The 15,713-nt window shown below is 39.4% G+C and overlaps 1 protein-coding gene across 4 annotated transcripts in view; it reads left to right on the top strand.

Moving 5' to 3' along the window:
• The window catches only part of mtor (mechanistic target of rapamycin kinase), a 342,240-nt gene that overhangs the window by 292,385 nt on the left and 34,142 nt on the right, over positions 1–15,713 (top strand). For all 4 annotated transcript variants that reach the window (XM_059951708.1, XM_059951709.1, XM_059951711.1 and 1 more), the window contains 7 exons: positions 922–1,022; positions 4,718–4,814; positions 5,595–5,693; positions 6,207–6,329; positions 8,010–8,192; positions 10,229–10,363; positions 15,009–15,183. In XM_059951708.1, coding sequence (XP_059807691.1) covers positions 922–1,022; positions 4,718–4,814; positions 5,595–5,693; positions 6,207–6,329; positions 8,010–8,192; positions 10,229–10,363; positions 15,009–15,183 — 913 coding nt within the window. The remainder of the gene's footprint in view (positions 1–921; positions 1,023–4,717; positions 4,815–5,594; positions 5,694–6,206; positions 6,330–8,009; positions 8,193–10,228; positions 10,364–15,008; positions 15,184–15,713) is intronic.

Below are 15,713 nucleotides of genomic sequence, written 5' to 3'. Positions count from 1 at the left end.
GGGGAAACCCAAATGGTGGCAGGAAGAACGTGCAGACAACATTGGTCCCAGACACTACCAAAATCCCTGGAGCTGCAATATGTGCAGTGCCACTGTTCCAGCTCAGCAGGTGGATATCTGCTTGACTGACAAAACTCCAAGCAGTGTGGCACTGGATTGAAAGCTTGTGCTGGTAAAACTGCTCCGTCGTTCTGAGAGAGTATCCAGATGTAAAACCAATCCCAGAGAACAGATTTGGTGATCTAACCCACTGGCTCAGTTAAAGATGCAGTTCCTTGCTGGCTGTTCTTAGCAAATGCTGATAATCTAGTATGCTTAGGGATTTGATGCCAGACAGATTTTCCAAGCTATTGGTTGTTACTCCTATCCCTTTCAATTCACTGTTTTTAGACATTGTACTCTCTGCTGAAAGTTCCATTAAACCCAGTGTATTTAACAAGAGTGCGAGAACAGAGGTCCCAGTGAGCTGAAAGAGAGCATGGTAAGCATAGCTTGCTGAACCATCAGGATTTCCAAATATTTGGAGTCTTTATTTATTTGGTTAATTGGTCTTGGAAAATTGTCCTTTGATTAGGCTAGGATTACTTTGTAGGTATGCTGGATGGCGTGCCTGGAGGAGCCTCCTCCACTTTGTCTCTCCTTAAATAGCTGGAGTCTTACTGTTCAAGGGAATGTGAGATCAATAACTTCTTTTACTTTGCAGTTGAAGTTTCGCTTCTGATTTGTAAATAGTTTTTTCCGTCTTTTGAGAGCATTGAAAAATATTAAAGGGAATAGAACTTAAATAAAATTGTTTACACAGCAACGTGGCATCTTGTATCTTTAGCATACGGTGAGGAGCAGACATGATGGGTTCAATGGCCTCATTTTACTCCTATGTTTTATGGTTTTATGGTAAATATTTTTTGTACATTTATACAGGAACTATCAAAGACATTGCTGCTGTACACAGTGCCTGCTGTTCAAGGCTTCTTCCGCTCCATTGCCCTCTCAAGAGGCAATAACCTGCAGGACACACTCAGGTAAGAAAGAGCAGAAATCCTATTAAAATGAGGCTGGAGTGCAAAATAAAGATTGTTACAATGATTTGCCAGAAGTAATTAGTGTAATTAGAAGTAATCACAGGCTTTAACGACAAAACCTCAGCTTTTAACCAGTGTTGATATTCCACTCTTGTCTTGGTATTTTAATTTATTTAATTTTTGTCAGAACGGCACAATTATTCAACAGCAAGTTGCTCATGGACAACAAATGTGACTGTAAGGTAACTGAAAGGAGACATTTCAGGTTTTCTCTGATGGTCATTAAGACTCCAGGCTGATCACATCTAAGGATGGCAATCTCAAACTGAATTGGAGAGTAAACACAACAGTAGTTGCATCATCTCACGGTTAAAAGGAATGTAAATAAGTTTCTCTTGTTCTCTGTTTAGTCATCACATGGACTACAAATAAAGGTGGGCATTGGCTATGTCTGGTGTTCCCTTTTCTGAAGATTCAATAGTCTGTAGGTTACTGACTAGATAAGATCACAAGCTGATCAAGTTCAAGTTTAACTGTCATACAACCATACATGAACACCCGTGAATAAAGCCAAACAAAACAACATTCCTCCAGAGCAAAGGTGCAAAACACAGTACCAACATTCATTCACAGCACAAGGCATATACAGCACATATAATTACAATAGCAGTAGGCATCTAGTCACACAAAAATATTTTTTTTTAAATCAGCAAGGTACCAGAAGATTGCTACGGATCTTATCATTGGGAAGGTTCACAGTTGTGGGGAGTGAATGTTGGGACTGCTGTTTAATACCAAACTTAATGAGGTTCACTGTGAAATGAAAGTATCTGATTTACAAGTGAGCTTCTGAATTCTGAATTAATATCATTAACAACCATAGGAAATCTTCATAATTCATTTGCAATAATGGTGCTATTGGAAATCTGTTTTTCCCACAGAAACCCGTTTGCTCTCAGAAGTGATTTGCCCATATCTTACAGTTGTTTCCTGTACCCCTGATAGAAACCATTCCAAGGTGTCAGTTCCTGAAACAAATTTTGTTTAAGTCGAAACAGCTTGACCACATCTTGCAAGCATCTTGCATCTCAGCAAACATTTACAAGAATTCTTTAAATATATTTCTCTATTGGAAAATAACTGTAAAGATTAGAAATGCAAATGTGAAATTGATTATTTTGTAGTAAGTTCACAGGTGTGCTGACACCACATATGCATATGCTCCCTGTTTGTTTGAGGATGTTCTGCTTCCAAATGGCATTCGCTGGAATTTTCAGAGCTGATCACATGCTGGAGCTGGAAAAATACTGTGAAACCTTCAAGCCAAGCCAGGCTCAGGAATGTTCCTGAATGAGGATAATTTGAGAGATTTGGGTATCTAGGCTGGAGGCATTATATAGTAGAGCCTTGTATCAGAGATTTTGCTTATACTTTGAAATTCCAGTATTCTGCCCTTTAGGTGAAATTTAGAATAGTCACTTGTTTCAGCTTGAATGCTGTCAGGGGAAAGCAGCATCCATCATCAAGGGCCCCCACCACACAGGTCATGCTCTCTTCTCTCTGCTGCCATCAGAAGGAAACTACAAGAGCCTCAGGATTCGCACCACCAGGCTTAGGAACAATTATTAGCCCTCAGCCATCAGGCTCTTGAACCAGTGGGGATAACTTCACTCAACTTCACTTACCCTATCATTGAACTGTTCCCACAATCTGTGGACCCACTTTCAAGGATTCTTCATCTCATGTTCTCGATATTAATTACTTACTTATTTATTATCATAATTTCTCTTTCTCTTGTGTTTGCACAGTTTGTTATCTTTTGCACATTGATTGTTTGTCTGCCCTGTTGGGTGCGGTCCTTCATTGATTCTGTTGCAGTTCTTGAATTTACTAAGTATGCCCACAAGAAACCAAATCTCAGGGTTGTATCTGGTGACATATATATACTTTGATAATAAATTTGCTTTGAACTTTTTTTCTGCTTTCCATTGTATTTGAATGCTTATAACACTCATTTTTATAAGGATGACATCTAGTGAGTTCTCTCAGTAGTTCAGTTAAGAACAGTTCACCTGTTTTCCAAATATAACTTGAGGCATTTATAAAGAAAATTTTCTGTACTAAAAAAACATTTCGAAGTCAGAATTCTTAATATGTTTTTGCTGCTCATGCACCCTGCATTATTAAAAATTGCTGGATAGTTTAAATTTCCTTAAACAAATTTCTGATGTTACTGGGTTAACACTGAATCTTTGTCTTCACTAGCTGTATCACAGTAGAAGGCAGCTTCAGAAGAGGGAATTGAAGACTGATTCTTTGCTGTCTTTGTAATGAGAGGAGAAATCTTCATTGAGGATAAAACTATTTGATTTGAATGTCATGTTTTCATTTGAAGATGATTCATAATAAGTGTAAAATCAAATATATTCCTTCTTTTGCTTTTAGTTTATGATCAATAGTGTGATCTTAGTTGAAAACTAAAAACAAAGATCTGATTTCTTGCTCACTTTAGCTTTTTTAATCATGGTCTTTCAGATATTGCCTATTCCTAATTTTCCCTGAATTCAGTTATTGCAGATGATAGTTAAGAGCCAATAACATTGATATGTGTCTGCGATCACAAATAAAGCATACTTGTCAAGGCCTGAACATCCTTTTCCACAAGGACAATTACTCAAAAATTCAAAAGCAAAGTATTTGATTGGTAGACTTATTATGGTAATTATGTACCATAATAATTATGGTAATTATCTTAAATTTAAGTTGCCTCCTCTATGCCCTTACCCCAAGTCCAACATGCCACACAAAACAAGGAAAAAAGCTTTTGTTATTAAGTTCCTTTATATACTTGAGCAAATCTTTCAGATTTTCTGTTAACCTTTCTGTTTCAATGGGGACAAAAATAAAACAGGCAATGTATGTCTTGGGAATGATGCAGGTTATATAATTGAGGTAAATGTGGTGGTCTGAATATAAAGTTACCGAATGACAATACAGGTTCCCCCCCCCCCCCCCCACCACCACAAAGCTAGAGCATTCCTCTGAAACCTTTCTTAAGCCGAAATGGCATTAAGCGAAGAACCATTAATTTATATGGGAAAAATTTTTGTATAAGTGTAAAATCCTCTTAGTAATGCGAAAACAGGTTACTAATGTAGATCTTCTGTAAAAGCGAAGTGGCATAAAGCGAACATTCGTAAAGCAGGGGTCACCTGTTAGTTACGGTTTCTGTTACTGTTTACCCATAAACAAATGTTGCAGCTCATGACAGATTTGAGATTATTTACTCAGTAAATATTTTAAAATGCTTCCATAAGATTGCATTGTGATTAAATATTGCAGCAATGGATCCATGTCTCCTCCTATGATGCCTTCTGTGGTGTTCAGTGTGACATAAGCCAGTCTGTTCAGTTTTGCAGTATAATGCCATATCCAGCAATTTCTGGATTCTGATATTTTCATTTTGCAAGTCAACTGGATTTGAACTTAAAGTTCAGTGGCTGTCACTAATATGATGTAGCCCCTCTTCCTAACAAACTATTGTAGAATATTAGAAAATTTATGATATAGATTGCAGAGGAACACCATTCAATGTTGTGTTTGTACTTGTACTGGTCAAAAAAAACACTTCAAGAATTGGCCCTTTAATTGTTTCTGATGCTTAATGACACTTAAGTACCTTTTCTTTTGTATAGAGTTCTAACACTATGGTTTGATTATGGACACTGGCCTGATGTGAATGAAGCTCTGGTAGAAGGAATCAAGACTATTCAGATTGACACCTGGCTTCAGGTACACAAGCTGCTTATGACTTGTTCAGTGGGATTAGTTGCTTTCATCAGAATGTGCATCAGCAAAAATAACTATTTACTATATTAGCAGGTATAGTTCATGGAGTGAATTAATATGTTACAAAAGATCCATAAATAATAAGAATGAATGTCTTTTGGAAATGTCAGCATGCCACCCACTTTGTACAACCTTCAATCCAGCATTTGTCTTCTTGGTCTGTTGAAGAAGCAAATATGTTGCAGTTGTAATTTTTTAATCTGGTTATTTTCTATTCACCTTTTCATTATGTGCAAATACTCCTGTCATTTAGCTACACAATGTGATCTCAGTAAAAGAAGACATGCAAGGATATGGGTACCTGGAGTGAAATATGATACCTGACAATATGCAGTATGGGAAAAGCCCAGACCTGTGAATTTTTTTTCCGGATGGGGAGATGACATGTGTTTAGTATTAGTAAACATGATCTCTATGAGTATTTGCCAATAGCACAGCTATGGAATTTTTGAACTGCACCAAGTTTGAACCAAGTAAGGTTTTGTGTTTAATTCTCTATTAATTATTCTGCTCGAAGGCGCTCTCATGTGTTTTGGTTGAGGATATGTTCTCATTTCTGAGGTTATATTGAATGCTTGCACCCACTAGCTGTATCCAAGTAGGAGACAGCAACTTCCAAAGTGGGAATTATAGGTGGACAAGAGTGAAGAAGAGAAATGTTTACAGTGAAGTTACAAATCTATTTACTTTATCTATTTGTTTTACCTTGGTGACTTTTTATAGGTAATTCCCCAACTCATTGCAAGGATTGACACTCCGCGAGCATTAGTGGGGCGACTTATCCATCAGCTTTTAACCGACATTGGTAGATATCACCCCCAGGTAATCACTGCAACAGTTACTTCTTTTACTTTCCAAACAAAATTTGGAAAGTTTAGATGCCAGTTTATGTCTACAAACATTGCATTCAATTTGTCTGGCAACAAGTGCTATTTTTAAAAATTAGTGCTTCTTAACAATGCAATAGAATAAAATGCATGTTCAATAAAATTCAGTGTAGTTTGTTTTGTATATAAATCATCTGCTTTATATATAGCATCAGGTTTGTTCAAATGTTTGTGTAGATGAAAAAATACACTTTCAAGAGGTGAAAGATGCATCAAACAGAAACCATCATGTCCGCTATTCAGCATCAATTAAGAACAATCAATTACACTCTCGTAACTTTTCAACATGCCAAGTTCCTTCTATTATTCTTTGTTTTGATTATGACCAAGGCATGTGAGAGTCATTCTGTGCCAATTCTAGTATATATCATATTATATGGAAGGTTATAATTTTCTTTCTACATTTTGATTTGGTCCATTTATTGGTGGTGTTCTTTTTAAAATACAGGCATTAATTTACCCACTTACCGTCGCTTCCAAATCCACTACACCAGCTCGACATAGTGCTGCTAACAAGATCCTGAAGAATATGTGTGAGCACAGCAACACTCTAGTGCAACAGGCTATGATGGTGAGCAAATCCTGCATCTTAACCAGCAGCATTTCAAAGTGAAAATCTGTTTATGTTTGATTAACTTACTTCCCCAAATCAGAAAAACGTGTTCCAGTTCTGTCTGTAAATCTAAAAGGAACTCGCCAAAGCAAAAAGAATGGTCTTGGTGCGCAGAACAACATATCATACACCATGTCAGCTTAGAATCTTGGTCGTGTAGTTATCAGCACCAGTGTCTTGATTCTTGCTGTAGTGTCTTCATGGCTCTGGTATCTTAAATTTACTATTGTTGTGACTGAACTTTTCTATAAAGCCTGGAAATATTTGTACTGTATATCAAGCCTTGCATTCCACTGAGCTGGCTGATGTGGCCAATGTGTTGCCCAGAGTCAATGATTTGTTATTTACTGAGATAATGGCATTGCCTAGGTTACTAAAGGGTTCCATTTCCTGAAAATCGTTTATAAATCAAAAATGAACAAAAACTGTTTATTGGAGAGAATCACTGAAGCAGTAGTGATCAGAGAGCGAGCAGGTACAGGAAGAGCAGCCATCAGCCAGTCTCATTGACTCTGAGTGAAGGAGTGCGCCTACTCTGTGCTTCCAGCTCTACTTGTCTCAACCCCACCTCGGATTGTTGCAGAACTTGGGTGGTCAGGGTGAAGGCATATGGCAACCAGTCTAACCAGTGGCCGCTCAGATGTGCACGGTGTTCACAGGTTAAGTGTTCATAATCTGGGGAGGCTCTGTATATTTTCAGTGATATCCCAAGTTCCTGGCAAAACAAAAAGGCTTATTTAAGTTTTTATTATACATTTGAAACAATAGAATTCAGTCGGATTCACCTATATATAAAACTAAAATACTGTGAATTGACAACCTGCTTACAATACTCCATAAATCTGGGATTAGGAAAACGAAGTTAAATTCATGTCCAAAATTGACAGAATGATAGCATTAATTGTACAAGAAAATGTACTGTCTGGAAATGGCTACCAGGGGAAGGTTCCTGATATTTGATAGTCAGTAATGTCCTAAATATTTCTGAATTTCAAGCTGAGTCCTTCAGGGAAACTAATGCTCAATAATGTGATGTATTTTATTGCAGTTAAATTGAGCTTTGGTGAGGCTACGTACATCTGGAGTATTGTCTACTGTTTGATCTCTTTACCTAGAAAAAGATGTACTTGCCATAACGAGAGTGTAATGAAGATTCAATATGTGGGCCCCAGGGATACTGGGTTTGCTACATGAGAAGAGAAAGGCTGGTTAAGACAAGATACATTTTCTTTTTGCAGGCCATGATGAACCTACTGAGTTTTTTTAACCTGGAAAGCTGTGGGCATATAGTCATTGAATTTATACAGTACAGTAAGTGCAGATTCCTGGATATTCAGGCAAGCAAGACATTTGGGAATAATGCAGGAAGACTGTTGTGATAGAAGATCACCCATGAAGTGGATATGTGGCAAAGGAAGTTTAAGGGCCACGGCCTTCTGCTGTTCTAATTCTTATGTTCTCGTATTTTTGTAAAGTCTCTGGTTTCTGTGCAAAGATACTGCAGGAAATATGTCAAAGGCTAAAATCATACGTTTCTCCAAAAGACATTGCCTTACTGGTTTGGAATATGACTGTTGCTTATTGTATCTGTGTAACATGACCATCTTTTGAAAAATAGAGTACTTTGCTATATTTCAGGTGAGTGAGGAACTGATTCGTGTTGCCATCTTGTGGCATGAAATGTGGCATGAAGGCCTGGAGGAAGCATCAAGACTTTACTTTGGAGAGAGAAATGTCAAAGGAATGTTTGCAGTTCTTGAGCCTCTGCATGCCATGATGGAACGGGGGCCTCAAACTCTCAAGGAAACATCCTTCAACCAGGTACTGAGCAAACTGACAAGCCTGCTTTGTGAACTTATATGCACTGGAGCTTGTTCTACTGAAAATTCTCTGAAAATCAACATTGCAGTATAGGTGTTTAATTGTGTGGAGTTGTGTTCTGCAGGGTGAAGTTTAAATGTTGACCATTACTTCCTCCATTCTTTTGAAAAAATCTTTCTGCATTTTGTGTAATGTATTTTATCAAACAGCTTCTCCAATTCAGTTACATGTTTTTTTCATGTACCATTAATTAATTTCATACTTTAACCTCTTAGAATAGTAAGTGTACTTCCTATGAACGAGTTACTACATTAGGACAAGGAAATTTCAGATTTTTTAAATCTTGAAAACATAGTGAAAGTACGTGCAGGTTGGGATGCTGGGTGTAATTGGGATACAAGTACCGCAGTTTGTTTCTAAAGCAAGAAAGATCTGTTTCCTGTCAACATATCCATCAAGGTTGTGGCTCAGAATCAGTTGTTTTATTTAGATTTCTATGATGGGTTTGGGGACAGCACAAGGAGTTCAATGTTAGGTTAGCATTTAGGGTCAAGGATGAGGGAGAGTTAGAGGTCAGGGGCAATAAATAAAGAGTCAGGGACAGGAGCTGGTGTTAAGAGTCCAGGTCGAAATCTCTACTGTCAAATGTGAACAATCTCAGAAGGCATTGAAGGAGACTGGCGATCCATACTTTGGTAAGTCCCAGGTCGAAGATCTGTGTGGATTGAGAGGTCGAGTCCCGAAGGTCAAAGGCCCATGATCGACGAGTCCTGGAGTCGACATCCAGAGGTCAGTGAAGCTAACCGTTGAATCTGTTGGTCAGCAAATACAAAGGGCAGCGGATCTTGAGATTGAAGCCTGAAGGTCAAAGACATAAGCCATTAAACCTAGAGAGTGTGTTCCAAAGGTTGAATCCCTTCTCTGGAGCTCAGAGGCTTGATGCCTGTGTGGCCAGAGGCCTAGAGGCAACCTGCCTGGGTTTGGAGGCTTGTGTGTGTGAGTGGGGATGTTTTGGTGGTAGAGTAGGAAAGGGCCTTGTCTGGCTATTGCTGCTTTGTTTTGTTGCTGTTACTTATATTGTTCTGAACATTATGGACGTTCTATGTTGGCATCGGAGTGTGTAGTGACAATTGCAGGCTGCCCCTCTACGTCCTTCAGTGTTGGTTGTAAATGCAAACAATGTGCATTGCACAAATCTGAATCTGACTCAAGCCAGGGAACAATCTCTTTACATTTAGCCAGGGTAACCTGCCACCTAGTGGATTATATGTTTAGTTGGTTTTTAAAAAGTATACATTCATTCACTTTAAATTATTAGGATGCAGTCTGTGCATGACTTGGAAGAATTGTATAATAAAATAAAATTATACAATTTGTTTGGTACATGTGAAAGTTTGAAGGAAGGATTTTAACCTGAAACATTAAATCTGTTTTTCTTTCAGCAGATACAACCCGCTTTACTAAATGTTTCCAACATTTTCTGCCTTTATTTCAGATCTCCTGCATCTCCAGTTTGAATGTTGTGAGCTGATTCAGTGAATGAAATTATGAAGCTGAAACACTAGCTCTGTTTCTTACGCTTTAGATGCTGACTGGCATCCAAAGTACTTATAATCTTTTCTCTCTTTATCAGATTTCGAGCATCTGTGTTCAGTTTTGCTTTTCACTTAACAGTGAATGATGTGCTGTTCTGGCCTTCTTTAAATGCATTTCAACATGCTAAACAATGGCCATCAATAGTATAGGATTCCATTTCACTTTGAAATAACATTGTCAGCAATAGTATCACCGCATCCACTGCAAATTGATGATTATTTCAGAATTGAAATTTTAAGCATTTTCAAGGAAAACCAGTAGCATTCTTTCCCATCTTAACTATATGTAGATATAAAACTCTAATTTTGTACATCTGAAGCAGCTATTTGGATCTGAGGTGGTGTTGTGAATCATATCAACTGCTTTGGCAAATCATCAATGTTTGGTAGAGTTTTGAGGAGAAGGCAGCCGAACAAACTGATAACATTATCTTTTGACAGGCATACGGCAGGGACTTGATGGAGGCTCAGGAATGGTGTAGAAAGTACATGAGATCGGGAAATGTAAAGGACCTCACCCAAGCTTGGGACCTCTACTATCATGTGTTCCGACGGATTTCAAAACAGCTGCCCCAGGTGTGTTCTGGTTTCCAGACACTGTCGATACTACCTTTGTGTTATCGTATAAAGCATTGCTCATGAACACATTTGTACTAGTGGTATTTGATGAACGCCTGTGCACATTAAACAGTATTTACTCTTCTGGAATGATTACTCATTCAGGAAGAACATATCCTTAAGAAGTACCATACATAGTAAGCAATTGCAAACTAGTATTTTGCAGTATTTAAATTTTGTCAGGCAAGATTTTCCCTTGAGGAAACCATGCTGCCCACGGCCTATTTTATCATGTGCCTTACTCGTCAACTTCAACATCTTCACAATCACTGTGGTCAGACTAACTGGCTTATAGTTTCCTTTCTTCTGCCTCTCTTCCTTCTTGAAGAGTTGAATACGATCTCTTCGGCTACCTCTTTCAGAACTCTGGGTTGTGCACCATCTGGTCCAGGTGACTTATCTACCTTCAGACCTTCCCAAGTTTCCCAAGAACCTTCTCTCTAGAAATGGTAACTTCACACACTTTATGACCCTTGACATCTGGAACTTCCACCATTCTGCTACTATCTTCCACAGTAAAGACTGATGCAAAATACTTATTCAGTTCATTTGCCATTTTGTTGTCCCCCATTACTACCTCTCGAGCTTCGCTTTCCAGCAGTCCAATATCCTCTCTCGCCTCTCTTCCCATATTATGTATCTAAGGAAACTTTAGGTATCCTCTTTAATACTATTGAATAGCTTTCATTCATATTCTATCTTTACCTTCTTAATGACTTTTTTAGTTGCCTTCTGTTTGTTTTTAAAAGCTTTCCAATTCTCTAACTTCCCAGGAATTTTGCTCTATTATGTGCCCTCTCTTCAGCTTTTATGTTGGCTTTGACTTCTCTTGTTAGTCACAGTTGTGCCATCTTTCCTTCAGAATATTTCTTCCTCTTTGGGATGCATGCATCCTGTGCCTTCCAAGTTGCTTCCAGAAATTCCAGCTGTCATCCCTGCCAGTGTTCTTTTCCAAGCAATTCTGGCCAGCTCCTCTCTCATGTTTCTGTACTTCCGTTTACTCCATTGATACATCTAACTTTAGCTTCTCCTTCTCAAATTTCAGGGTGAATTCAATCATATTATTATCACTTGACCCCAAGCGTTCTTTTACCTTAAGCTCTCTAATCAACTCTGGTTCATTGCACAATACCCACTCCACAATAGCTGATCTCCCAGTGTGCTCAAGTACAAGCTGCTTTAAAATGCCACCTTGTAGGCATTCTTGGAATTCGACTCCTGTAATCCAGCACCATCCTGTTTTTCCCAATCTACCTGTATATTGAAGTCCCACATGGCTATTGTAACATTGCCCTTTTGTTTTCTAACTCCTGTTGTAATTTGTAGGGCACATCCTGACTACTATTTGGGGGTTTGTCTACAACTCACCTCAGGGTCTTTTTACTTTGCAGTTGTTCAAAGCTTTTCAACCCTATGTCACCTCTTTCTAATGATTTGATTTAATATTTTGCGGACAGAGCAACACCACCCCCTCTGCCTTCTGGCCTATCCTTTCAATACATTGTGTACCCTTGGACATTAAGCTCCCAGCTATAATCTTTCAGCCATGATTCAGTGATGCCTTCAACTTTGTACTTGCCAATCTGCAACTGTGCTGCAAGTTCTTCTATTGTATTCCTTTTACTGCATGCATTCAAATACAACACCTTCAGTGCTGTATTCACCCATTTCAATGTTGTCTGCCTTTTATGTTGCAACTCATCCCGTTGACTACAATTTTGTCTTATCATCAGCCTCTCCTTGCTAAACCAGCTACCTTATCTTCAGGACTATTGTCCGTTTTCGTGCATTACTTCTTGCATTGAAATATAGGCAACTCTGGGACACTAGTTGCACCATGCTCAACCTTTTAATTCCTAACTTTGAGTTCTTAACAATATCTTCCTCCACAGCCTCTCCACTAACTGTTCTGGCAGTCTGGTTTCCATCTGCCTGCAACTCTAGTTTAAACCCTCCAGCCCAGCCCGTGCAGCACTAACAAATCTTCCCACTTTGTCCCCCTCCAATCCAGGTGCAAACCATTCTTTCTAACAGGTCCCACCTTCTCTGGGCCCAAATATCCAAAAATCTTATGCCCTCCCTCCTACACCAACTCTTTAGCCCCATGTTAATCTTTCTAGTTCCAGCCACACTAGCATGTGGCATGACTAGTAATTCTGAAAACACAATGTTGGAGGTCCTGCCCTTTAACCTAGCACCTAATTCCCTATGCAGAGCCTCATCACTTGTCCTACCCACGTCATTGTTACCTACATGGACCACGACTTCTGGCTGTTCACCCTCCCACTTAAGAAGCTGAGGACTTGATCCAAAATGTCCCAGACCCTGGCACTTGGGAGACAGTATACCATCCCGGTATCTCTTTCTGGCCTGTAGTACCGCTTGTCCATTCCTCTAACAAATCTCCCGTCACCACAGCGTGCGTCTTCTCCCCCCACCCCTTCCCTTCTGAGACACAGAGGCAGACTTAATTGCAGAGACCTGACCACTGTGACTTTCCTCTGTTAAGTCATCCTTCTCCACAGTATCAACGTGTTGATGAGGTGGGCGGCCACGGGGGAACTCTACACTGGCTCCTTAATCCCTTTCCCCTTCCTGACTGTCACTCAGTTTCCTGTGTCCTGCACCTTAGGTGTAACTACCTCTCTGTACGTCCTATCTATCACCCCTTCAGCCTGCCAAATGACCCGGAGTTCTTCAGTTCCAGCTCCAACTCTTCAACGTGGTTTGTTAGAAGCACACCTCGCAGTTGTAGTCATCAGGGTCACTGGAGGTCTCCCTGCCTTCCTACATCCCGCAAGAGGAGCATTTCACTATCTTGCCTGACACCTCTATTGTCTTAGCTGAGCAGATATAAAGAAGAGAAGGGAAAAAATAACTTGAGCTTTTCTTTCCTTTGCTTTCTCTGACTGAAGTCTCGAAATGATAAAGGCTCAAGATCACCACTCTGACTCTGTCCACTCAGATGATGGCCACTGCACTTACTCCTGCCTTCCTTTAATTTGCTCTTACTATTCAATTCCAAATGCTGATTACTTGCTGGTCAAAGCTGTTTCTCACTGCCACAATCTGCTTTGAAGCTTGGCCGTGGACCTGATTGAAATCCTCTCCTCTCAAAACTTCTAATATCTTTTGCTGCCACAACCTGTTGCTGCCTTCATCCTCAGGCAATGGACTTGATTGAAGACCCTCCTCTCCAAACTTCCAATGTCTAGATTGGCCACTGGCCAAAGCTCTTCTGAAAAGTAACTGTGTAAGACTATTCAATACTATATAGGAGCAGAACTAGGCCATATGGCCCATTGAGTCTGCTCTACCATTTCATCAAAGCTGATCTATTTCCCTCTCAGCCCCAAATTTCCTGCTACCTTCTCCCCGTTATCCCTTTGTGCACTGACTAATCAAGAATCGAGCAACCTTTGTCTTAAATATACCTAATGAATTGGTTTTCACAGCTGCCTATGGCAACAAATTCCACAGATTCACCACTCTCTGACAATAAATTCCTCGTCATCCCTGTTCTAAATAGACACCCCTCTATTCTGAGGCTGCATCCTCTGTTCTTACATTCCCCCACCACAGGAAGCATTCTCTCCACATCCACTCATCCACTCTAATGAGGCCTTTTAATATTCAGTAGGATCCCTTCCACCCTCCCTCCAGTCTTCTGTTGCATGTTACATAAGCTGAATTTTCAAAGCCAAATTCTGAAGTGTGGTAACTTTGTGATTGCTCATTGCAGAATTTAGCTTTCATCAACATCTTTGTCAATAAAAGCAGTCCATGATTCCAACAAAATCACAACATTTGCATTTCATAATCACAACATTATTTTTTCCCAGCATCACAGAAACTGAACTGTGATGCTGGACGGAATATTGTATGGAACTTTTATAGCGGACCATTATTGGATGTTACTCTCTATCTGGTCCTGAAATTGTAAGTTTGACACAAGGAGATAAACATTTCTGAATGAATTCTGTCTGTTGGTATCATTTGCTTCAATTAAAACCGAAGATTCTAATGTAGCCTTTTTTGTATTTTGTTGCAAGGCATTTCAGACCTCGGAAGGATCAGTAAATACTAGAATCAGATAGTATTTTAGGTTCTTTAAAAGTTCAAGTTCAAAGTACATTTATTATCAAAGTATGTATACATTATACAACCTTGAGATTCATCTCCTAACAGGCAGCCACAAGACAAAGAAACCCAAAAGAACCCATTAAAAAGGGAGGACCATCAAACTCCCAATGTACAGAGAACAAAAGACAAATCATGCACACAAATAATGTTCTGAACTGAAGTCCACAAAGAGAGTTTATCCATGGACCCTTAGTTAACTGCAGAGCGGGTCAGCAAGCTGAACTGGCCTGACCTTCACCTTGGGCCCCAACACCCTGAGCTCTTCGATCTGGCGCGGCACCTAATTGTCACCTAAGCATTGGTTCAGCTTTATTGGCCTCCAGCTAGAAGTTGCTGAGATTCACCGGTCTTAAACTGGAGAATGCTTGCACAATAGGTCATTATGTTAAAATGATTCATTGCTCATGGTTAATTATATTATTAATTATTGAAATAATCTGCATTTGATGTTTCTTTCCAGCTCACCTCACTTGAACTTCAGTATGTATCACCTAAGCTGCTAATGTGCCGTGATTTAGAATTGGCTGTACCAGGCACCTATGATCCAAACCAGCCAATCATCCGAATTCAATCAATAGCTCCTTCCCTTCAGGTTATAACCTCTAAGCAACGACCAAGGAAGTTAACCATCATGGGTAAGACTAAGCTGCCATTTATTTTTTAATTGCCTCCTCTGTTTCTTTATCAATTAGAATATTTACAAAGCAAATTAGGTACCACCCAACTTCTGGTATATACCTTTTTGAGTATGCAAGAGGAAGATAAGAACTGATATTGACTTAAGAGGGATAAAAAATAAGAAAATGTGTGCACAACCCCAGAACACTGCACATAAAGCAGCAGCAGATTTCACACAAGTGTGAAGAATTTGGGATTTTGATTGCCAATGTGCCTGTGCTTGGAAAATCCACCCCCCACCCCCCGCAACTGGAGGATGGGATCTCCCAGTTTGTGTGTGATGAAGATTGCTGAAATGCAAGACTATTGCAACTTTCTCTTCCACTAACTTTGCTCCTTTCATGCAGTTGTGGCCAATCCTACTAATATATTAATCATTGATCTTTTCACTGCTTCATGTTGCTTCACCTGGGCTACTAGTTTGATCCAGTTGCCAAACTTTGGAATCTTGAGATTAAAAGGAAGGGAAATAACATAAATATTGTAA

The sequence above is a fragment of the Hypanus sabinus genome, chromosome 27, assembly GCF_030144855.1.
Source record: "Hypanus sabinus isolate sHypSab1 chromosome 27, sHypSab1.hap1, whole genome shotgun sequence".
Lineage (NCBI taxonomy): Eukaryota > Metazoa > Chordata > Chondrichthyes > Myliobatiformes > Dasyatidae > Hypanus > Hypanus sabinus.
This window is presented reverse-complemented; position numbering and strand designations above follow the sequence as displayed.